Here is a 25,682-nt window from a genome sequence, read left to right on the forward strand (position 1 = left end):
CTCACTGTGGTATGTTCACGGACCATGATGCATTTCACTGCACCGCTCATTTGAATTCTGCCTTCCGACTTCTCCGTCAAGTAGAGTTTAATTGCCCATGTGGATATGAACCTTTCGACCTGGCGTATCTGATACAAAGCTGAAGAGTGGTAAGAATGAACAGAGCGCTTGGAGCCGTGGCTCAGCGGTTAGCGCTCATGCTTAAACGCGTGAAGTCATGGTTTAATATTGACATGTGGCCATACCTGCCTTGAGAAAGCTTATACTAGCTGTAAATATGTTATACTGGACGGTTTGTTATTGGAGAATCTATGCTGTATTTTGAACTTGTGAGAGATTGTTTAAATAGGATGTCTACTGCCATTTCATGCATTTTGACTTATTAACACTATTAAATAGTTGGATTCTCATGCTATACATGGGCAAGTCTCACAAAGTCAAGTGTGTTTTTGGTCATGAGGGAAAATATAACCTTGTTCAGCTTCCCAAAAAACCCATTGTTTCAGCAATGGAGTTGTGCAAGTGGTTTGTTCAGTGCCAAATCTTTTATAAACAATGGCAAGTTTGACGATAGAACTAAAGATAATTTAAAACTGAAAGATGAAGCGGTCCCATCAATAAAGGCAAAGGTCTTGAGTAGGGATGTCAATTAAGCAATTTCCCATATTGGATGATCGTTTAAATTAACGATATATCAATCAAATAATCGTTAACTGTAATAGTGCAATAAGCCTTTACAGCAGTTGTATATAGCCAATCACATAAGCGTGTTATGTGACCTTTAAGGGTGCACTCACACTATCCAAACCAAACCGTGACCCAGCGCGATTGTCCCCCCTCCCTACTCCCTTCGGAAGCACGCACTCACACTGTACTTTTATCGATCTGAGCCCAGGCGTGCTTTCGTTATTAGGATGCGATTATTTTGAAAAAAAAGCAGGAAGTAAAGCGCTCTCTTAACACTGGAACCCATTGTAATGTTAAGTCTGTGTTTTTTGTTCTGAGTCGTTTGGTGCGCGATGACACACAGCCCTCTCACATGCAATCATATTGCTTAGTTGATCGGTCACGTGTGCAGCTCAGACATTCACGTAACCCTGCTGTGCGCATCAGAAGGTTTTCACAAAGGCAGATGAAGATGAATTGTTGTGCAATTGACGTCTCTCCTTTTGAATCGCGCTCTGGCATGATTTGCTATGGCATTGCGCATTCTGCACCTGAGCCCAAGTAAACTGCGCTCGAGCCCACCTCTGCAAGCCGGCCAGGGTGCAATTCTCACAATAGTTAAACGAACCAAGCTTAAGGGGTTTGGTTTGGATAATGTGAGTGCCCCCTAAGCTACTTTTTACATGCATGTTTGAGTCGAGACAAACAGCCCAGCTTATTGCATCACTAGGTTAAGTTGCACAAAATAATTTTTATATTTCAGAAAACGTATAATGTGACAGTTACTTAAAGTTCATTCTTATTTACTCACCATTACCCGACTTTATTATAAGTGGTGTTTGTTTATTTTGGACCTTTAAATTTAGCTAGATGATGTACGTTTGAATCCGGCTTGCAACATTTCCTATTTTAACAATCTCCCTCCATCATTTCCTGCCCTCCTTCCACTTCCTTTTTCTCCATCCACCATTTCCATAATCATAGTCAAAGGGGCCAAAAAATAATGAAGAGAGTGAAAGGGACGAGCAGAAGGTATGAAAGACATGTAGAGGGATTGATACCAACAGGAAATGAGAGAAGAGATTATTTAGCTGGTAAAGGAACAGAAAAATGGCATGCCAACGGCAGAGAAAGAGATGCCTTTGGTCAGGAAGGCACGAAGGGTGTGTGTGTGTGTGTGTGTGTGTGTGTGTGTGTGTGTGTGTGTGTGTGTGTGTGTGTGTTTGATCACTCTTTGATTGGATTAAGGTCTGTTCAGGGCAGGGTGAATAGGGACGTAATACATTTGCTCTGTGGTCCATGTCAAGTATTTGTCAGAGGGTCTGTGAAGGCCACTGACCCCCCATGTCTGCCTCTGAGTGGGGCACCCACCTAACCAACACTCCTCAATATCACCAACCATCTTCTATACTCCTAAAAAACATATAAATGTGTGCACTTTTACATTTTTTTTGAATATATTTAACTCTATTTACAATGTAGATGTATTAAAGCTTTAATATATGTTGTTAAAGTAAATATGATTTAATGGCTTTTATGTAGTTATTTATTTCAGCTAATGAAATGTTTGTTTTCAAATATGGGCTGACTGACAATTGGTTTTCTAAAAGTTTCATCATGATCAGCCATGCACACACACTTATTTTCTGTACCAGATGTCGTTTTCAGTTAAATGGACTTTCAAAACCAAAAATCTAAATCTTTGTAAATGTATTTCTAGACCTCCTTCTGTTCCATACTGTTGGATCCTGTCTAGCCGAATGGGTCCTGTGTAAATTCCACCTAAGAAGCGCACCCAAATTAGGTTTGGGTAAACCCAGCATAAGTATAACAAGCCTGTGTACAACCGATTAGTCTACAAGTAAACCAAAAGTGGGGCTAAACAAGCAACTGCTGTTTATTTCTTCTTCCGACACTTTCTCTCAAACGTACATCTTCGCACACAAAGGTACACGGGGTCGCACACACTCAGGCTCTATTGTTATGTATGGTTGTGTTAATCTGACTGCTGGCCTCTCTTCCGCTCTCTTTGTCCCACCCGACAGCCCAGTGGTAGAAGTCAACAGCACTGCACAAAGGTCTGGCAACCCCCAAAACTGGTTAACGGCGGGGACTGCTTCAGGCTTTGATCAGCTTTTTTAGGGTTCAGGTCCATGTTGCCTCTCTCTGCGCTGGAGGAGGCTGAATGGTTACACTTGATGGAGGTTGTTAAGGGAGACAAGAGAAAGGTGTTTAAGATGTTCATTTTACTGGTTTGGTAAGGTACATCACGCTCTTTCTATACAAATGCGGGAGGATGATTTTAATCCCCTCTTCCTTTGTTTTCTGGGAAGACAAGAGACCTGTCTAAGTATTATAAAAATGCTTATAAAGGCTTCATGTAGGCATTTAGCTGATGCTTTTATGCAGTCTGACTGACAGGACACTTTCTGTATTCCTGAGGAGCAATGTGAGGTTTAAGTAAATACTATCGTATATAATCCACTTTTCTTTTTTCTTTTTGCAATGGTGCACAATTTATCAGTGCAGAAAAATCACTGTCGTCATAATCTTAAATTACTGACATTATAATAACAGTTTACTCCACATTAGACACAAATGGGTGTGTTTCTCACGAAAATAGACTTATAAGGTGTCACGAAACATTTTCATGTTTAGACATTAATCTTATATGTGCAAAAAAAAAAAAATATTGGCTTCAAGGGCAAAAATTCTGATGCTGGACACCTACATCTGGATTTCATGAGAATCAACCAAATCCCTTTTTGGTAGACATCACTTAGACTGGTGGGTGAGGAAATAATATCAAATACTGTGGTCTAAAAGCTAGTTGTTAAGTAACGTTTGTAAATGGCATTGAACATTAACATGAATACATTACATAAATAAATGTGAAGAACAGCAGATTTGAAACTGTTGAGAAATGTAAAGATGCTCTTTAGGGTGAACTTGACCTTCAACCTCCACATACAACCCAAAAGCGTGTTCAAAAGTGGGTGTGTGCATTTTTTTTGTTAGAAGAGGGGTAGTTCTGCACAATTGCCCAAAAACTTTAGTATTAATTGTTTAGGTTTAATGTTTCACTGGGAAATAACACTACTATTTTCACATTACGGTAGTACAATTGGTTGTGAATGACGTTTTAAGTTCACGTAAAATTGTTTTTCCCAACCACCATTTTCTTTTGTGTATTTCTGCAATTGGCAGATGCAATTTTTGCATTCAGGTTATACATGTTATCAGTACATGCATTCTCTAAGCCTCAGACCCATGATATTGCTGTTGCTAGCTAAATTTTTGCTAGTAAGGCTATACATATTAGGGATGCTTAATGATTAATCGCGATTATTCTATAGCAGAATAAAAGTTTTTGTTTACATCATATATGTGTGTGAACTGTGTATAATAACTTTGTATAGATTAATACACACACATGCATTTATATTTAAGAAATGTTTCCATGTGTATATACATTTGTATATTTATGTATAATTTAGAGCTGCAACTATCGACTATTTTTTCAACCGATTAATCTATCAATTATTTTTTCGATTAATCGAATAGTCTAAGGATTTTTTTGACATATAATTCACCATAAATGTAACATCTGCCATTAATGCCAACATTTATTTAAGCATTTTCTCAAAAAAAAATACACAAACAAAAATGTTCAACATGGAAAAATAAAGTGCCAGCCTAACATTAACAGTGCAAAAGGGGCATTATTCTCCTTAAAAATATATTAATAATTTAAATGAAAAAATAAAAATAAATTAAACTGATAACTTATTAATAAAAAGTAGTCATAACTATAGGCTCAACATTGTATATTAATACATTAACTAACAACTAAAAAACATGTTGTACTTAATGATGACTCTTCATTAGTTTATGATTAGTACATGCCTTAACTCAGCATTAGTTCAGGCTGAAGTAAAAATAAGTTAATTATGATTCATGAACCCGTATTATAAAATGTAACCATTGTATTATTACTGCTAATATTATTAGTACAGCAGTCTCATTTAGCATCAACTTTAACATTTAACTTTTCTAAATTTTAGTTAGTATGATCTTATAATATTTTATAAACGGCGTTTACGCTGCTGTTACTTTAAATAAATGCATACCAGGAATACCTAACGAGACGAGCTTCTGTAATATTTGCTCACATATTCGCAAAAAATAAGCTATGGGAACTCCGCACTGCCAGCTGGCTTTGCGTGTACGCGGGCACATGCCAATCAGCTCTCAGTTTGACAGTGACTTATTATTTCATAACTTCTTAATATGAAAACATTTCCCGCTCTTTATTTACTGTTTCTGCCCAGACGCTGCAATGTCGCATCAGTCGGGCGTCTCGCAGCTCGTATTAAAGCAACACCAAAGAGTTTTTTTGACCTTAAAATAACGCTTCCAAAACAGTTTCAGTCGTTCATCCACTCTAAACAGGGTGAACAGCACTTTCACATTCGCTTTGCAGCCCTCTATCGGCCAAAGGCGCACTAAAGAAGTTTCCAAACGTCGGGTAGTGGTCCTGTAGTCTGAGTGAATACTACAAAAACTTGCTTTACGGCAGACCTACAATCCAATCAGAGCCAGCTATGCCTCAGTATTTATGACAGTGGGTAATGGACAATTACGCTTCTAACCTGTAGGGGGAGCAAAGAGCCAAAACTCTTTGGTATTGCTTTAAACAAAGATATTAACACAGCTGTATTAAGCACAATCTATGGCCTGCATTCTAGTGTAAGGTAAAAACTTTCTGTGCTAGTTCAAATACTTACGCTGCATTCTCATTATTTTGAGGTCGGAGAGTCCCAGGATGTTTTCTCTTGAGATGTTCATGCACATATGTTGTGCGGCTGTGGTAACGTTATTCCATTTCAGTTTTACACAGTGTGCAGAGCACAATTTCATTAAGTGTTTGCTTAAAGTATTCCCTCAATTTTGATCGCGTTCTGGCTGTTTGGTATAACGAATGATTGTCAGTAATCACCCGGAGCTGAAGCCGGCATCGTTTCAAAATGTAAACAGTGCGACGCAGCGACGGATTTTTTTTTACCAGTCTAGATACAAAAAAGCCTCCACCATATAAACATTTGAATGGGTCATGGTCCTCTTTATAACCCCTTTCACAGATAGTTGATCCCAGAAAATTGCCATAGAATTGCCTACTACGACCTGCTTATATATTTTGAGTCTACCAAACCTAAAGACGCTTCGGATAAATTCCATGATTACAGTTACATTACACATCACACCCTGATGTCATGTGTCTTCATGGCACGTGTGAACGCACACACAGATTCTAGAAAATCACCGGCCATGTAAATGAACCAAAATAAAACAATCTTGGGACAAATCCTGAGACACATTATCAGTGTATTTTCTGTGAAAATGTCTTATTTTGTGGATTATGAAGTTTTATTTAATATTTATAAGAAGTTACTGCATATTCTGCATTTTGGCCACCTGTTCACATGGAATAGCAATGCAGTTTTTCTGAATACTGTGAATCACCTAATACAGGGGTGTCACCTAACAAGGGGTGTCTGATTTTATTACCTGCACAATAAAGGATAGCAGAGAAATTGGAGAGTGTGCTCACTTTTGTTAACACATTTATCTGTAAAATAGTTGCACACTTAAATACACTTTGTCATTAATTGTCCTGCGCGTCTACTTTCAAAGCTAGGTATTAAAGGCGGGTGCCAGATGTTTGAAAAACGCTTTGGAAGAGGGAATCGGGTCGCGTACCAAACTTGTAGCCAATCAGCAGTAATCACAGCCGGCGCCAGACCATAACTAACGGGGGGGGCACTTGGCTTCCAAAGGGGGGCACGCAATAGCAACAATAACTTGCAAAAACAAGACATTAAAATAACAAATACAGTGCAAGCACACACTCATGCAACTGGTAAAGACTGTCAGATCATTTCCGATATAAAGTGCAAAAGAGCACAAACTATGCGCAAAACCATTGAACTTCGACCGTGGCGTGAGCGCAAGCTGATCTCCGCTGCGCTCGCGCTTTGATCGACGCAACAACAAACCGCCCTTGCGCGGCGCAAGCCATTGAAATGAATTGGTTTCATAGCGCAGCGCACACCGCGTCCTAGCTTTAAAAAAGCCGCTTTACCATAATCACGTCGTAATGCTGTTAACGGTCTATAGCCACACTTCACATTTAAGCTTATGAATTTAAAACAACGCTAACTTACCTTTAAAATAGCTGAAGACGGCGTGTACGAACATTAAACTTCCTTAAAACAGTGTCCTGTAGATTTGTAAATTCCACCTCGACCTCTAATCTCTGAGTTTGAGCCAGTCTGTGTTTGCATGAAGTCAGATGAAGGAGGCGGTGCTGGTTCGTTCTAAATGTTCTAAAATCCATATTTTACACGATCCATAAAATGCCGCAAAAAAACACGTTGCTAGTATCAAGTCACAAATATGCTTAAGACGTAAGACGGGTGAGACGTGGCAATACATCCAATCAGAGAAACTGGTCTATTTTAATTAAAGAAAACATATATCAACTATACTTTCCTCGTTTGATTACATTACAAGTCATGAAACATTCAATGTTTAATTTATTTTAATTATTCTTGATATATATTAAATTAATAAAAAAAATTTAGGGGGGGGCACAACAACCTGTTTGGGGGGGCACTGCCCGCGAATGCCCCCCTTGACAGCGGCCCTGGCAGTAATGGGCATGTCTACTAACCAACATCATTGCCTGGGTTGTGTATGTGTGGGGCGGGTCTATCAAAAGAAGGTCCAGATTTGGAGTGTTTGTTTAGGTGATTTCAAATGTCGACATTGGCTTTCAGAGAGCGCGCACCCTTTAATTTAGGGCCTTTAATTTAGTTAATAACAAACCAGTAGTAATCGAATGCAGACTTAATTTTGCATTGCAATAAAAGAGTTGATACATTTATAAAGTCTTACAAATACAACAAATACAATTGAGTCACCCCTGACCTAATAGGTCCAACAGAGTTTGTGTTTTAAGATACTCTACATGCAGTCATACAGTGTCCTGTTCCTAATGCACAGAGTACTTTAAAAGTCAGAATAGTGTTTAAGTCTCTCTAATGGGAGCTTGCGTTCATGGTTAATTAGTTTCTCCTACACTTTCGCTTTGTTCTCCATGGACCCAGCAATGGTGGCCAGCTTTCTTCTCTCTCAGACTATTAGTCAGCTGGAATTCATTAAAACATTCACACAAACTGATAAAGTTGCACCATGCACACACACCTCTTATTTGTATTTGTTGGTTCTATGTTAATTAGCATACCTATGAGACGTGCAAGTAGCATCTGTCGCTTTTCCTCTCCCCCTTTACTTTCATCCCTCCATCTCTCTCACTGTTTATGGTAAGTGGAAGGTTTTGTGCTGTTGACTGTGGCTTACTCTTTAGTGCCCTCTCTGGCAGTGGTTTGTATTTTTATAAACCTTAAGCCGTATTTGGTGCATTTGGAAAAACTCCATGCTGTTTATATAAAGTTTACGAGTGGGATTTTAACTTGAACACCTGGTAGATTTATTAAACATTCCTAATATTCATATTAGACGTTTAAGTACATTAAAGTATCTTTGATGTGCGTGTGCGAGTCATTGTGAATAGGCCTGGCAGGATTACCATAGTGAGGTCCTCCTTTCTCTGGCTTTGTGTGATTGCTGGCCCGTGACTGACGGGGCATTTCCCCCACGTAGAGACACAGAGGTGTGTGTGTGTGTGTGAGACAGAGAGAAAAGGGGGGTGTCAGGATTAAAAGCAATGTTTCCTGTTTATTGTACTTGGGGGTCCTCAGGGATGTTTGGGGGCCATTGTTGCAATGTGTAGATTTAAAAGCACACACACACACACAAATGCATGAACTTTCGTGCTTTGTATTCTTAATGTCTATTGTTATTAATTTGTATATGGGTCAAAACACAATACTGACCTAGGCTTTATTTTTAATGATAAATCTCCTAATGTACGGTTAGAATGGGATTTTGGAGCAGTATTGTGTCGTGACTCGTATATATCCACACATGTGAATGTACATCTGTGTCTTTGTGTCTATGAGAATATCAAATATGAGTTTTTTAGTAACTAAGTACATTATAACCTGTGAGTATATCACTGATCTAGGATCAGTAATCGCAGTATCACACTGAATAGGTGACTCTAGTCGGCACTTGCTTCCTAAGATGCGAGTTGTGTCTTTCTCATCACTTGGGACTTTCATCACTAGCTGTGTGTGTGTGTGTGTGTGTGTGTGTGTGTGTGTGTGTGTGTGTGTGTGTGTGTGTGTGTGTGTGTGTGTGTGTGTGTGTTTGTGTGTGTGTGTGTGTGTGGTGCATTTTAATAATGTGTGTGTTGGTGTGCAGCTGTGTATAGCTGTCGTAACTGTCTGTATGTCTCTTGAGAATAAGCTAAAAAAGGTCAAATTAGGGGAGTGGGACTCTTATTCTATGCAAACACACACACACACACACACACACACACACGTACATACACACACAGTGTTTACACAAAGTTTATCTGATTCCATGTTTACTTCTGTATATTTTTCTCATGAACTTATCTTTGTTTTTGTAGAACATGTAAATGATGGAGTGAAGGTTGCAAACTGGATTGTTTCAGAAAGGGATAAACGGGTAATGTAGCCCTGTTCTTGCTAAATAAAAAATAGATCATACTGTGAAACTTTACCATTTTGTATTTTAATTATGTTTTTATATGACTTATTAATTGTCCAGAGGTGTTTCCATTGTGTGTGTATGTGTGTAGGCTCAGATCTATAATAAAGGGGTTGGCCCGAGGCGTCTGTCAAACCGTTACTACAATGAAAATTCTGTCACGTGTCACAACTGCAACAAGGTTGGCCACCTCTCCAAAAACTGCCCCACACCAAAGGTATTTTATTATCCATTGTCACTAACAACATTACAGCCACCTGACCAAGCAGCAGAAAATGTAAAGCTATCCCATAGATAAAGAGATTGGTAGTTTGAAATGAAACATAAACAACAAAGACATGAAATTGATCTCACCTGTAGTCAGCATGTATTTCAACCTGGATACATGGTAACTATGGCTGTGTCCCAATTCAAAGGCTGCAACCTTCTAAGGACAAATTTTAAGACCGATTGCGTCACAGCAGCGCGACTTGAGGCTAGTAAAGCCGTCCCAATTCAAAGGATGATTGGAATGAAGCCTCAAAATGCGTCCTCAATTCTCCACGCTGTTAAGGATACAACGAATAGATCCTTAACAGCCGAGGAGATCCCAAGATTCATTGCGCGTCTGCAACGGCTGCATATAATAGCTGGATATTCTAAAATAAAAATTTATTAAATAAAAGTGTATTTATCAGAAAACATTTTTTTCTGGTTACTGTTTTAGTATTATAAGTTATGTTTTGTGTTAATATTATTCTTTTTATGTTGCGTATATTTCTGAACTTGATTCATTTGATATAATGTTGAATAGTTTAATCTACATCAATGTGTCATATTTTCTAAAATAAATTAATATTTCTCTGATTTCATATTTATTTTAATAAGTCAGAAACGTCTCCGCTGTGTCCTGCTGACAGGCGCAGTGGGCGCGTGCAGCAGGTGACGCCAATTATGGGTCCTCCGAATGTTAGATCGTCTCATTTCAGTTCTTTTTGCAAACTTCTGAGGCTTCCACCTTGAAAGACCGAGTGCTCAGCTTTTAAGGTGCTTATAAGATTCCAGCCCTGAAATTGGGACACAGCTATAATCAAAAACATAAAACAGACCCCTCTTCAGTCATTACTAGGCCCATAACAGTTTTTCCTCCATTCTCTATGTTTATATTGGGAGAAATTTACAAGATTCTCCATGTTGGATTTAAAAAATGGTCTACATGTAAAGTAACTTTGTTTTATAAGTGAAAAACTGAAATGATTTACTCAAATACTCATTGGTTGAGAACAAAACCAAAGAACATTGAGTCTTATTCACTAAGCATGCGTACTCACTAATTTGTTCGTATGGACGTTTTAACTTACAAATCATGATTCAACAAAAACTTTCGTACTAAAATTTATTTTAAATGTATGCAAAAACAACTTAGACCACTCATACGCAATAATCATGAACAAGGAAAAAAAATATAAAAAACACAGATATATATGTTATAGGGTTCTTTTTCCTTGTTCATGATTGTTGCGCACATGTGGTCTAAGTTGTTCTTACGTTTTGGCATACATTTAAAATAAATTTTAGTATGAAAGTTTTTGTTGAATCATGATTTGTAAGTTAAAACGTCTGTATGTACGCATGCTTAGTGAATGAGACCCATTGTTTACCACTGGTCAATATAATATATATTGCAGGCTTTCTCCATTTGAATGTGTTTGTACTTTTTCCCATCACTTATGTTGCTATTTGTAAAATGTAATGTTTTAAATCAAAATTATAATTTTAATCCTTGCAAATAGATAACACATCTTGAATGTTTCTAAGCAAATCTAGCTAGTGCAATGTTATATAGACTGACTTAAGCAATGGTGTATATTGCTTTAAATCACAGAATCATCAGCACACAAAAGTGTCAGATTTATGCTGGTTGTGACTGTCAGGTTGTGTGTGTGTCTGTGAATAGAAGTTGCCGTGCTGCTCATTATGTGGAGTTCGGGGACACTGGGCGCGGACCTGTCCGAAGCGTCACTGTTCAAACTGCTCGCTGCCCGGCCACACCTACGATGACTGTCTGGAGAGAGCTTACTGGCACAAGCGCTGCCATCGCTGTGGAATGACTGGCCACTTCAACGATGTGAGTAGTGCCATGTGTGTGTTGGGTTGTGTTGTGGCATTGGTATGATCTAAAGCGTGTATAGTGCTTCATTGTGTGACTGTGAGTGTGTGTGTGTATCTCCTGGGCCATTCCATCTCTCATTAAGACAGACGCTTCACAGGCTGTGAGTGGGACACACGCTCCACTCGTCACCCCTCAACAACAACCCCACAGAGAGAGACACAGAAATGGGGGTTGGAGGAGAGAAAGTGGAAATGTTGGAAGTCAAAATGTGACTTTCAGAAACAGTAGGAGAGAGAGAGCTTGTTAAAGCAATAGTTAAAGTCAGCAAAGTATACTCACCCCAAAAGCTGGTTGAAGTTTCTAGAATCCTCATCTTCTGGTATCTTGTGATTTGGGAACAGTTTCGGTATAATTTTTGCATAGTTTTAATTGAAATTAAATTGGCTTTGTTCATGCATAACGTGCTGACAAACAAACACATTTAGTCTGCACGATATTCCAGTGCATCCGGTTATATGATATAAGAAGTCTTTCTGATTATGTTAATTCTGTAACTTCTGGTCACAATAAGTGTAATCATAATGCCTATTATCATATTTGTTCATCTAAATTAAGTAAATAAAAGTTAAACTTTGCAACTGGGTAAACTTAAAAATATTATTCGACACAGCACAATTTTTAATTATGCTTTTAATCTATAATTATGTTCAACTATAATTCCTGCAATATGGGATTTGGTAATGAACTCTGAGAGTTAGCAAATATTTGGAAGAAGTTGGCTTTTCAGTGTCTGGCTTGCTGTAAATGTACTTAATTATATTATAACATTTACATACACGTTGCATTATTAGGTTGTCAATGTTAAGCATAAAGTCGAAATAATGATTTCAATATTATGAGGTATAAACTGTTTAAAAGTCCATTTCAAAATTATGTGAAAAATTTAGAGTTTGAATTTTGGTTCATAATTCCACTACCGAATTGTCAAATGTTTAGGATCACTTACTCTTGACTAATTTATACTTTTTTTACGTTTTCGAATAGTAGTAAACTAAAAAACATAGAATAACACAAATATATTTATGGAAATTATGTTATGAAGATTAAAAAAAATCAAAATAAATAAAACCTTATTTGATATATTTTAGAGTAATTACCCTTCACCTAGAATTTGTAAAAATGCACATTTTTATCAACCAACTTTTTGACCCCAGGATGGTTTTTCGTCCATGCTAAAGTAACTTGTAAGTTGTTTTTAGTTATTAACAAAAAATTTAATTATATTTTTGCCTACAAAACATATTCAAAACTTAAAAGCATAAGCTTTCAGATCAGAGAGAATTGTCATAAGATCTTAAGAAACATTTCAGTCAAGTGACTAACCATGTAAGATTGATGAAGTCTTTTTTTTTTAAAGAGGACAATTACATTTTTCTTTCATTTTAAGGGATTTATTTTCTCTAATCAAACATTAATATGTAACTTTTTATTTGGAGGCTTTGTAACAACTAAAAAATAAAACAGACAATAACAGTCAGACAATAAATAGACTGAACACATGTTCCTTTGAAAAAAGTATTTATTTGCATTCAGTTTGTGGCAGATTTCAAACAGTTTGCCACAAAGCTCATTTGCATGTGGAAAACATGTGGCAGTGTTCACTAGACATTTGCTAGAGGAATTTACCGAAACATAAGGGTTTAATGTAAAATCTCAAAGGCATATTGTTTGTGTTCTGTTGGGTTTTAAACCACCCATAGTAAATAAACCATCCTGTTAATCAGAACAGCGCTAAAGATGAACCAAATAAGACATGCTCCCTTTATTCTTCAACATTTCTAGCGCTAATGCATTGATCAAAGTCACCGAAAATCAAACTGTTTTAGTGTTAGGCAATATGAAGATCTGCTTTAATAGCTTCAGTGCTGTAACAACTTATCACAGCGAGTGCGGGAAAGGCAAGCAGATTCCTAAAGGGTTCTTTAATGTTTCCTTCAATACACTCAGCAAGAGAAGCCTACAGGGGGTGGTAAAGCCTCTTTCTTCCTTACTGCTCAGCTCTCAGGTGGGGTTAAATGAAAAGCTAACTGTGTAAATGAGTCTGGCTGCTGTGCCCTCAGCAGTTTCAATTTCCAATGAGATGTAGGCCAAATGCCTTAACCACACTCGTTCAGTATCTGTTGAGATCTGTCTCATCTCTCGTCTTTTTAATTCTCATTCCGTCCTTTCCTAATTCAAAAGTTTTTCCACCTTATCCTTGTACAAATTTTTTTACCGTTTACGAATTGGAACAAATGGTAAGTAAGGTTTTGGGTCAAGTGGGATGTTCACAATCACCTTATACTTTTTCTCTCTTTGTTTACGAGCAACTGCCATGTTATTCCATGTTTGATCCGAGTATGTGACTGTATTTTTGCCAGTAAATTTTTAAGAGGCCGACCTTAATGTTTTAAAAGTCTAGCAAGCACATGAGCAATGTTTCTGTGCTCCCGGATTAATAAGAGTATGATAATGTTGGCAGTGTTTTCACTTCAAATGTTTTTTCTTTTGACAGGACTGCCCAGAAGTCTGGAGGCAGTACCATCTCACGGTAAGCTTCTTGTCTGTCAGTCTGTGTGCTTAAAAGTAATGAATTCTGGGTGGCCAACTGTGTTAAACAAGAAAATGTCTGACAAACGCATAAACGTTGGATTCGTGAAAGGTGTAAAGACAATTGACAGGACAAAATAACAGTAGTAGTATTTCTACAGGGTAACATGGGTGATCAGTACACTTTAAAACTAAGGGGGCGTGCACACCAAAACTTTTAAACGCGGCTGAAAACGCCTGGAGGATGCTGAATGCCAGCTGTTCTTCAGCTGAGCACTTTGGCAGCTCTGATACTTTAGCTGTGAGCTGGTTGGTTGCTGTGATAATGTCCCGCCTCTCCTCCACTGGGATTGGGAGGCCGTGTATGAACTGACTTTGACGATTGGAGCTTTTCACCCAAAAGTTGAATTTCTTTCAACTCTCGACGCTCAGCACTGAACGCGGAAAAACCATTAAGCGCCGGCTTTCAGCGCGGAAAAAACAATAGCTGCTGGCTTATTTAAAAAACGCAGAGCTTCCATTGGAAACATTTGAAAACATGCGCCGGCCAAGGGCGCAAAAGCTTTGGTGTGCACGCCCCCTAAAGGTTCCTTAACTCTTTCACTGCCATTGACGAGTTATCTCGTCATTTAAGAGAAAATGCTTCTCTGCCAATGATGAATATTTCCGGCTTTCCGCAGTACCGCTATTATCCACAAGGTGGCACTTCCACAACTTAAAAAACCTGGAAGTATCGCCGTAGGGCTAGCATGTCCATTTATGTTTTGAGGATTGCTTTGAATCTGATCTCTAACAAAAGTCCTTCACAAAAATATATCAAAAGTAGGTTTTTGAAGAAACCTACCCATATTTGAATTTGAGAGGTGATAAAAAGAAAACACATGAAGTTAGGATGTAACCATTTTTAATTTGGAAGCAGAGGGTCTGTTTTTTAATTTGATATATTGTATGTTTATATATTTTAAAAAACATTTTTATGGAAGGCATTAAACTTTTGTGAAAATCATGAAAAATGCTGCCGCTGGCTGGCAACATTTAAAAAAAAAACACTGGTGGCAAAAGCGTTTAAGGTTTTTTGTCCGGCTGTATGGTTTCATGAAGAAACTCTGACATTACGGTTGCACACGTTATTTGTTATGGTTAAATGTTCTGCAGACTATAATAATGTTTATTATAAATGGTTCTTTTAAGAACCTCTGACTGAAAGGTTCTTTGTGAATCAAACGCGGCATGGCATCACCGTGGAGAACCCTTTTTCGTATGTGCATTACAGTTATATGCAAATGTTTGTATTTATTTTGTGTATAATGTTCATCTTTGTGCACTCACATGTAACACACATTCATCATGAGCATTATTAGCCACAATTGTGACTTGCAGAGAAAAGCCTAGCAGCGTCCCACTGGTTTTGCCTTTGTGTGAAAGTGTATAATTGATGGACTCCTGCCAGCTTGTGTCTGAGACAACAAGAGATAAGTTTTCGAGCTGCTCTGGTAGCTATAGCCTCATTTTAGAAAGAAATTGACTACACTTAGTTTTAAAAGTCTCCGGGACATTGTCCTACAAAAAAAGGTGGCCGATGTGATTTGTTTGTATGTAAATTGTCTCGAGTTTCAAAGTATTTGTGTGTGTGTTTTGTCACAGAACAATCTGAAAGTGGTTAATTGGCAAACTCGGTGAGCAATTTCTCCCCAAAGATCTAGCAGGGTGAGAAGGCATGTGACAGTCACACGCGCGGCTAAACGTCAAGGGGCGCGCGAGAACATCTGCACGCGCGCACATACACACACACACTCGCACAGTCTTGTGGAATATAGATCTCAGCCTAAGAGAAAAGAGCAGGTTGTTTGTCAATTAAAAGACGTGATAAAGCATGAAATGGCCTGCCAGCATCGCGCTGCGCCGAGCAGTCACTCGACCCGTCACACGCACACACAGTCTAATTAGCTAGCCTGCCTAATGAAAAGGCCAGATCGTTAGCGCTAGCCTAGCGTGCGCGCGGCGGAGTGAGGCGAGAGAGAATGAAACGCGCCATAAAGAAGATGCTCCTCTCGCGGGCTATTAAAAGAGCGAGGTGGAGGGGTAAAAGTAGTTACAAAAATATTTTTTGCTCTCAGTGTAAACCAGCATTATTTTTTGTCAAATAAAAACTTGTTTATTGAATGTATACTGATTGGAGAGCAAGCAAAAACTGTCACTATCCTTCCTGGGTTTTACCAGACTAACCATTGTTTCTAGCAAAATATTTTTTTTCACAAAAATGAAAAACTTGACGCAAAATATAAATTCTGAAAGCTTTATATAGGTTGTGTGTAGGAGAACTGATATTAATTTATTTTGAATATATAGTACTGATCATAATACAACTGTACAGCTAATGGAGATATCAGGAAATATAAGACAATTATTAAAACAACAAATAAAAAATGAAATTTTTAAATAAATATAATAGGTGTTAACATTTGATACATTAATAGATGCATTTATTTAAAGATCATTCAACATTTTGTCTTAATAGACCCTTTTACTGTTTGTACACAATGATGACGTGGCAGCGTATGCACGCGCATTTAGGCAACGGAAGTATCGTAAGAATCAAAAGTGAAGCAACACAAACAGTAAGTTATTTTAAAAAAGTTGACTTTATGAACATTTTCAACACAGCTACCAGATCCGTGTACTATAGGGGAGTGGATAGAATACGTTAGCAGATGGCCAAAAATAAAGTTGCCAGATACATATATACGTATATTAGTATATTATATTTGTGCAACCAAACGCAACAACCAGACAATTTGATGCTGGGAAACCGTTTTAATAAACTTTCTGAGTTGCTACCACGTTAGAACCAATGGGGAATAACACCACTTCCGTTGCCCAAATGCGCGCGCAGGCTATTTGATCACGTGAGCTGTAAAAGGGTCTATAGCCAACAATAAGCATAATACACAAACTGTATTTACAAGCAGGGAAAGTAATGAACCCAAGCTCTAAAATATTATAGTATAAATAAAGTACATAATACTCTTTGTGATTTTAATCTTTAACTTTTTTTCTCATAAAAATTTAAGACAAATTTATTATGTGATCATTGAAAACCTCTAAAAAAATCCATGTTGTTTTGCTGGAAATTATTATATAGTTAACTGTTAAAGTTTCAATGTAGCTGTGGTTTGGTCTCCTCCATCCTGTCTCTCTGTTGTTGACATTTGTGAACTCTTGATGTTTGATTCTGTGGGGTTTTTAAAAGTATAAACTAGTGCGTGATGGTCCCATTTGGTTCTGCTGGGCTGAGTCCATCTGCTAGTGTATTTACACCTCATCCTCTGGGTCCTGCCCTGGTTCTGTTTGTAGTGTAGGTACTTAAATTGAGTCACCCTCAACAGACGGTCTTTAAGGCCTTTAAACTATCCTGGAGTCTGGAGGGCTCAAAGTTAAATACAGTACAGATATACCGTGTGTGTGTGTGTGTGTGTGTGTGTGTGTGTGTGTGTGTGTGTGTGTGTGTGTGTGTGTGTGTGTGTGTGTGTGTTTGTGCGTATGAGTGTGTGTGCTTTTGGAGCTCTGGCCTGTCGCCCTATGCTAGGCCCAGTCAGGTGTGAAAAGGCATTCTGTCAGACCAGTCTCTTTCTACTGGGTCTGTCTATTGTGTGTGTGTGTGTGTGTGTGTAAGGTCTGCACCTGTCTTCACTAACAAACAACCACTCAACTCTGAGTTTGCCACAAAGCCCAGAGGAGACATAGAGAGAAAGAAGTGTGAATGTTCTCATAAGCTTTGCAAAAAGTGAAAGTTTTACAAAGCAAATGTGTCGTATATTATAGCAAAGAGAGGAACTGGAGATAAGGTTCGATCAGATAAGTGCGTTTTGGGCCAAATTTGCTGCTAAGTGCCATTTTTAACCTAAACTCAAACTCTACGTTCACATCATGCACGGTCCGAGCCTGGCTTATGTCTGGGCAAACATACTGACACATAAAATTCCATCAAAAAGTGTCTTTTATTCAGGAAATACAGATTTAAAAGATGTTTTGTACACACTCTGGACATAAACAAACCCTACGGTTTTAAAGCGGTTAGTTGTGTATAGCTGAATGCTACAGAGCTTTTATGTTTTGGTCCAGATATTACACGCCTGGAGGGAATGCAGATTCAAAGCATTTTAAGAGGATATTGGTGAGCAATTACCATTTTTAAACTACTTTTTAAAATCCCTCCTCTCCACCAACTGATCAGCCTAGTAATCCGTTACACAGTAATGCTATTCAATTTAATTGACTAGCATAAGTGAAATGTATAAGGAACAAACAGTTTATGGGTTCGAAGTGATCAACTCAAGTCTTTCTTTCAGATGAGAAAATTACTAAAATCGCAAATTATTGAAAAGACATCAAACAGGAGTTGATTTTTTTATTTAACTTAAATATTTTTCACTGTTATTTCTAACTATGAAGGATAAGTGGTCCAAGTGTCTGATGATACGTTTAAAGATTACTGGAAAATAATTGTTTTATTTGCTTTATTCGTCAAAACAATTGTATTATTGTGTACGTTTTATAATTCATTATGCCATCAGGAGATCTGGATTCAGTTTGTAAAATGATGTAAATGGGAAGCAGAAATGTTACTTGTAGACTGCCGATGTATGCATGTTGGTGTGGTAGACATACAGCACCATCTACTGACAATTAATAGATACTACAGCGCTGAAAACCCTTTTTTTAGATGCCCAAGATACCTGATTGGCTCAAATTGTTTCACATAATGCCATCTTTCATTAGTGTTATCAGAGGAAAAATGTTTAAGAGAAAGTAATATATCTTATTGTTTTGTATACAGTTATAAATGTATAAATATTTATAAATCTGGCCACCTGTTTGGACCTATATGCATTTGTACAAATTTTAAAACAATACAGACATTGTTTCAAATTAAAACACAATTTCAAACAAATTTGTTATTTTTTATATTTCAGTTTCTTAAAAGTAGCCACTATTTGCTATGCACATTACATGCACATTAACGCTTTACTCGCACTCTCAGTATTCTGTGTATGCTGGGCACTTGTTAAAGCTCACATAACACATACTGTTTCTGCTTATCTCGTGTTAATCTTGAGTACCTAAAGAGTTGTATTACATCCTTCATATATCCAAAGAGTCTTTAGTTTTATCAGATTTATAAAAGACAGATAAGCGTTACCGATCCTTTCCGAATAAACCCAACCTAACCCGAGGTATACCGCGAGGTGAGTCACGAGCAAACAACACACAAAACATTATTTCACTATCTCTGGATAACTTATGATTAACTACATGTTCGTATCATTTACATTATATGCACTTACTTGCCAACTGCTAACAAAACAGACATTTGATGCATTTGCTCTGCCTGCGAGTCATGACCTGGTTGGGACCACCCCATTTCATCAAAATCCAACAGACACGCACAACTCCGCTGCTACCCCGGATAGACAAACTATATCCATTAATAGAGCAAGAGTGTTACGTATGAATTTTTCATGTTCAAAAAACACTTTTTGAAACTTGTACAAACCTTGGCGAAGTGCATTCGGCACAGAAATAATCTGTTATACATCAAACTGTTTTTGATAAGTTCAACCATTATCCTAAAGATTCAAATATTTATGATCACGAGAAACAAATAATGTTTGTACAACATTTATACATTAGGTGCAAATTTGCTTTTTATTTGCTGACATTTGTGAAAATATATAGATTTGTTCACTATATGCCGAGATATGTGAAGAGGAAATCTGTCCGTGAATCAAGAGAGAGTATCAGACACAGTTTATGTTGTGTGTATTGATTTAAATCCCATAGGAACAGCTCAGTGAAAATGTCAAAGTGTAATGCTGGGATAAATTCTGTTCTCCTCGAGATGATTTATGTCTGCTGAGTTTCATAAGAGTCTGTAAATCCTGTGCAAAACTGACAGTCCACTCAGTATAAGACATGATGGATAGTCTGAAAGAGATGTTCGAATGAATTGAGTTTTGTGAGTTTAAATGTCTAAAAATAAAAAAAGGGATATTTGGAGTTTGTATTGTTTTTAAAGTGCTTAATCAGTTGTAGGTTGTTTATTAAATATACATTCAAATATTTAAAAAGTGAGGATTTATTTTCCATAAATATTTATTGCCAGACGTATTTAAATTTGCATTTGGAATTCAAAACAAGTTACCTGGTTTTCCATTTCTACCATTTTTGTCCTTGTGCAGTGCAGGTTATTGTATCACTTGCAACCTAATATGCAACGTGAGCAAGTCTGAAACCTATTACTAAAATGTAATAAGACTTTTGTTCTTTTGTGTGAAAGGACCTTCTTAAAACTCAGGATTGCTGTGTGGTTTCATTGCACCACCTGGGGGAACAATCTTGAAATTGAACAGTATCTGTCTCACAACAAAAATGTGGACATAACTTGTATACTTCTTTTGTTACCTTTTGCTTATTTGGACTTTAGGGGTATCAGAAATGGCCTAAGTCAGATTTTAACTCTTGCATTTATGGATTTGCCAGATCGCTTTTATCCCCAGCGATTTCCATTGCATTTTTTTAAATACATTTTATCAGTTCACACATTCTCTTGGAAACAAACCTTTGAACTTGTAACTATTAGCGTTTTGCTCTACCAGTTGAGGGTCTACACATGGGTTTCTGACATGCCAACTAAGACCATAAAAAGTTACTTTATGTTTCCATACCACATCAAAGCTAAATGATCTTGATATATGGCAATTGTTTTTTCATGATATGATGCTTTAAAGGGGACATATCATAAACATCTGACTTTTTCCATGTTGAAGTGCTATAATTGGGTCTCCAGTGCTTGTATCAACCTAGAAAATATGAAAAAGAACAACCCAGTAACTTAGTTTTGGTAAACCATTCTCTGCAAGCATGTAAAAAAGGTCATTGAAATTTTGCTCCCCTTGTGATGTCAGAAAGGGATAATACCGCCCCTTAATCTGCACTATCCAACCACGGCACTGCCATTTAGTGCAGAGATCAGCTCATTTGCATTTAAAGGGACAACCCCAAAAATGGCACATTTTTGCTCACACATACAAAGTGGCCATTTTAACATGCTATAATAAATTATTTATATTATATTTTGAGCTAGAACTTCACATATGTACTTTGGGGACACCAAAGATTTATTTGACATCTTAAAAAAGTCATGTTAAATGTCCCCTTTAAGAAAATAGATGTATGTATCTTTCTGTGAAAACTACTTTTCTACTTATAGGTGTCTGTTTCTTCAATTTTCTCTCTTTTGCACACACCGTCGCTCACTCCTTTGCTAGTTGGGACGAAGGTTCACAGTTATCTTTTGAAGGGCAGGCAGAAAGAGACTGGTGTGTGGCACTGCATGACAGACCAGGGTCGATAGCATTAAGGTGTGCATGTATTGGCCACACATCCTTGTAAGTGTGTGTCTCTCGGCTGGCAGTTCCTGTCTCTGCATTTAAAATACAAAAGCAAAACTGGCATGAAGATAGAAAATTTTTTATTTGTAAGCTTCTGTCTGCCCGATGTGCATACATGCTGTACACACGGACACTCCTTAGGAATGTAATTGAACGTGTACATGCCATGACAGATTTAACATTCATAATACATTTAAACGTAACAGGGTTGCTGAAACATATCAGATAATAGGTAAAGGTAAATGAGACGGCAGATCCTTGTAGTTTCTGTGTTTAGTTTGAGAGGTTCCAGTTTCCGGCCTTTTTTGCTCTCGTTCTCTGCTCTCAATTTTTTTCTGAAGGGGTTCCCTAGAGTTTTCTATAACGTATGCAAAATGGACCTCAAATCTCCCACCTCTCCCTAATCCACCAAGTACACAAAGAGTGTTTACACTGTGTGTGCATGTTTGAATTGTGATTGCACTGGAAACAGTTTGAATTTGATGTGGGTTTAAGGATTAAGGCTGTGTCCATCTGTAGCCAAGGTGCAAAATACTGTTGCCAGGACATCCGTGCATGCGTGTGTGTGAGTTTTATTTGCTTATACGTGATCTTCCTAAAGAGGCAAAAGAGCCTTCTCCAAAACTTTGAGAAAATACTGAACAGTAAATAAATATAAATAAATACATAAATATATATATATATATATATATATATATATATATACATACATACATACATACATACATACATACATACATACATACATACATACATACATACATACATACATACATACATACATACATACATACATACATACATACATACATATATATATATATATATATATATATATATATATATATATATATATATATATTAATGAAATACAAGTTTAACCATTTATTCATGTGTAATACTGTGAAAGTCACATGAGAGGAGGTAATGACAACAAGAATGCACTGTGATTGGCTGATTTTTCTGTCCATGTGAATAATGGTCAGCTAACATATTTGCAACCGGTTTGCAAAAATTCTCCTAGAAGGGTTAAACTGCTGGAAAAATATATAAATTTACACTCAGTCACACGTGAATCTGAATGATTCGAAACACAAACCATTAGTTCAATTAGAGGTGCACCTCTGTGTCTGTGACCTTCATTACACTTGCAGTGTTTACCAGAGGATTTGAGAATTAATGATCTGAAAAGAAGGTGACAGCCAAACAACACTTAGTATAAAATGAAAATACACTAAATATCCTTGTTGCACTATTATTGTAGTTATTTTTAAACAATGCAAAAATTCGCAGAAATGCCTAAACATAATAACTTATATGTTACTTTTAATAAAATAGATGTATGTATCTTTCTGTGAAAACTACTTTTCTACTTATAGGTGTCTGTTTCTTCAATTTTCTCTCTTTTGCACACACCGTCTCTCACTCCTTTGCTAGTTGGGACGAAGTTGTTTATTAAAATGAAAATAAAGGTTTTAATTGTGGTATTAAGAGAATATGAATGAGAAAGTAATTTATTGAAAATCGTAAAATTTATGTTTTTGGATTTGGAAAAACTTTAAAACAAACATATTGGTGCACCTTTAGTACTTCGACTCGGTGCAGTAACACCCTCCCTCTCCCATTATGAGAGGGAGAAGGGGAGCGGATTTTTCAGGCGAGTTGAAGTTCTCCCAAAAGTGCTGTTCTGCCATACAATATAGTTCCTCTTTTAAATCCGCTTAGAAAAGCGCTACGTTTTATTTTGTACCACCAAACTTGCTCGTATTACTACTCGTCTTAAATAGGAAAAACGTTGATGTGTTTGGTCACTTCTAACTTTATCTCTGAGTGGTACCATTGAATGAATGGGGCTAAGCTAAATGCTATCGAAGTGTCGCAGCGCGCCCCAGCGCTTACGTTCACGCACTAAGATGATAGAGGGATGTATCAACTCTTCTTAGTTAAGGTAATAACATATTTTAATATTGAAAATGAGTAGACTATTCCTTTAAGTGTTTATGGTTGCAAAAAGCCCTTAAATGGGCAGACTGTAGTAATGAAATCATCTGAAAATCTTTTAATAATTAGAATAGAAAATAATTAGAGAAGATGTCCGGTGTTCTATTAAAGTCTGTTTGCTCTTTGTGTTTCTTATAGCGTTTTCATCATGTTGCGTTTATAATTTATTAAGAAAGATTAAAGATTTGAATGGGTTATACTAAAAAAGCAATAATATCACAATTTATTAAATATTTCATAATTTTTCCGTTTTCTATTACTTCTTTTTACCTTATATCTTAGCCTATGTCTTCTTCCTGTTTGTTCTAAAATTATGATGTTTATACTTAATAAATATATAAATTTATTACACGGCTCTCTGGAATGCCTCCGCTTCGCGTCGGGTCCTGATCACACTGTCGGGGCTTATTTCCCAATAACTACCGGCTGCCTCTACATTATCCCTTACATAACACACACATGATGTAAAGTGTTAATAATATATAAACAGGCCTATTCATATTAATTTGTATGTTAGCATAATAGTTTTACAATAAAAAAGTTTAGTTTAGGCTCTATAAGGAAGAAATAATAGAAAACAGGAAAATTATGAAATATTTAATAAATGGTATTATATAAAATACATGATAGTATTGCTTTTATATGTATTTTTACAATTCATACTGTAAAAATATATATTTTTTTGATTTACCAATAAAGAACAATACTTATACATTACATACATGCACACACATCAGTAGCCAAGTCATATAACTATTAATTTACCTAAAAAATAAACATAACGTGATGAAAACGCTATAAGAAACATTACACTAAAGGTAAACATAGGGAAAACAGACCTTGACAGAACACCGGATCCATAAAAATCACAGTTTAACCCTAAAACCCTTCACACCGCTACTGCCACTTTCTGCCACCAGTTGGGCTCTGCCCATAAAAAATACACATGCCGTGTACATCAAAATGTCACACAAAATGAAGCTTATGATGGCAACAGTCAAAGTCGTTCAGTCTTTTTTTCACAAAATGTACAATAGTGACAATCACTGAGATAGTTCAATAAAGAAAAAATTACCAGACAACATCACATCTAAAAGTCAAAAAAGTGCTGCAGTGGTCTCTTTTGAGAGATTTTTCTTTAAAAAAAATCAATAGATCAACATGTGAAAGAGAAGATGAGAGAGGATATTGCGTTTTGCATGGACAATATCACCTGCAGTGCTAAACACACGCTCGTCTTCTGTCTCTTTCGCTGTATTTTCGTTGCTACAACTGCTTTGTTTCGGCATCGCATTCACTTGCTGACGCTAGCAGAGGAAAATAAACAAAATACGCACTTTGGCATAAATGCGTAGATGGATGTTAAGTCAAGGAATGAGGACATGTAGAATGTCAGAATAAAGGTACCTCAAATTTATTTTTTATGTGTGGCATCAATGCATTGGATCTATAGAAATAAAATCGACGTATCACTCCATATCAATGTATTGTTACACTCCATCACATACAGTGCGTGTGACGAAATTTATCATCACCAGAAGATTTTGAAACCCTGCGTACATTGTCCGTGTAGGTCATGCACGCACCTACAGGAGAATGTATTATGTAGCCCAGGAGATGCATTGCTTTTGTACATGAACAAGTTAAATGAACTATACTTTGCAAGGCTGTGTGTTTGACCTCGCAGTATGTTCGCATACACGTAAAAAAATTTCAAACTACAAACATAATTCACATTAAAGCGTAAGCTGAAATCTGGTTTCAATTCATTCTGATGATAAATTATTATGTTGATATTTAGGTTGTAAAAGGTTAACACTTTCGCTGAAAAGGTCAGTGTGGTGCAATTTACACATTGTTATTCTGCAAATGCAGTATTCCTGTGGTCGTGTGTGTGTGTGAATATTCTGTCTGACTCTTGGCCCTGTAACACAAACATATCAGGGGCCACCCTCTGCCCTGATAATCCTTTTAGATAGAGGTGATACACACACATTAAAGAGAGGTAATTAATAAGGCCACAGAGCAGCTTTTATGCACAGAGGACCGGGTGGGGGGGGGTAATGTCACCGCCTTTCGTTTTTTGTTCCCCATCAGTTTTCTCCCTATGGCACGCCATATTCGAGCATAAATGCGATAACAGGAGCTCAAGGTCAGGAGAGGGGGCACGGGCGTGTGCTCGA

At 37.1% G+C, this 25,682-nt stretch overlaps 1 protein-coding gene across 1 annotated transcript in view; it reads left to right on the forward strand.

Moving 5' to 3' along the window:
* zcchc7 (zinc finger, CCHC domain containing 7) overlaps positions 1-25,682 on the forward strand; it is a 68,200-nt gene that overhangs the window by 32,303 nt on the left and 10,215 nt on the right. The window contains exons 3-6 of the mRNA XM_065254672.1: positions 9,266-9,324; positions 9,458-9,583; positions 11,303-11,473; positions 14,013-14,048. Of these exons, the coding sequence (XP_065110744.1) occupies positions 9,266-9,324; positions 9,458-9,583; positions 11,303-11,473; positions 14,013-14,048 (392 nt within the window). The remainder of the gene's footprint in view (positions 1-9,265; positions 9,325-9,457; positions 9,584-11,302; positions 11,474-14,012; positions 14,049-25,682) is intronic.

Source organism: Paramisgurnus dabryanus, chromosome 4 (genome assembly GCF_030506205.2).
Source record: "Paramisgurnus dabryanus chromosome 4, PD_genome_1.1, whole genome shotgun sequence".
NCBI classification, from domain to species: Eukaryota; Metazoa; Chordata; class Actinopteri; order Cypriniformes; family Cobitidae; genus Paramisgurnus; species Paramisgurnus dabryanus.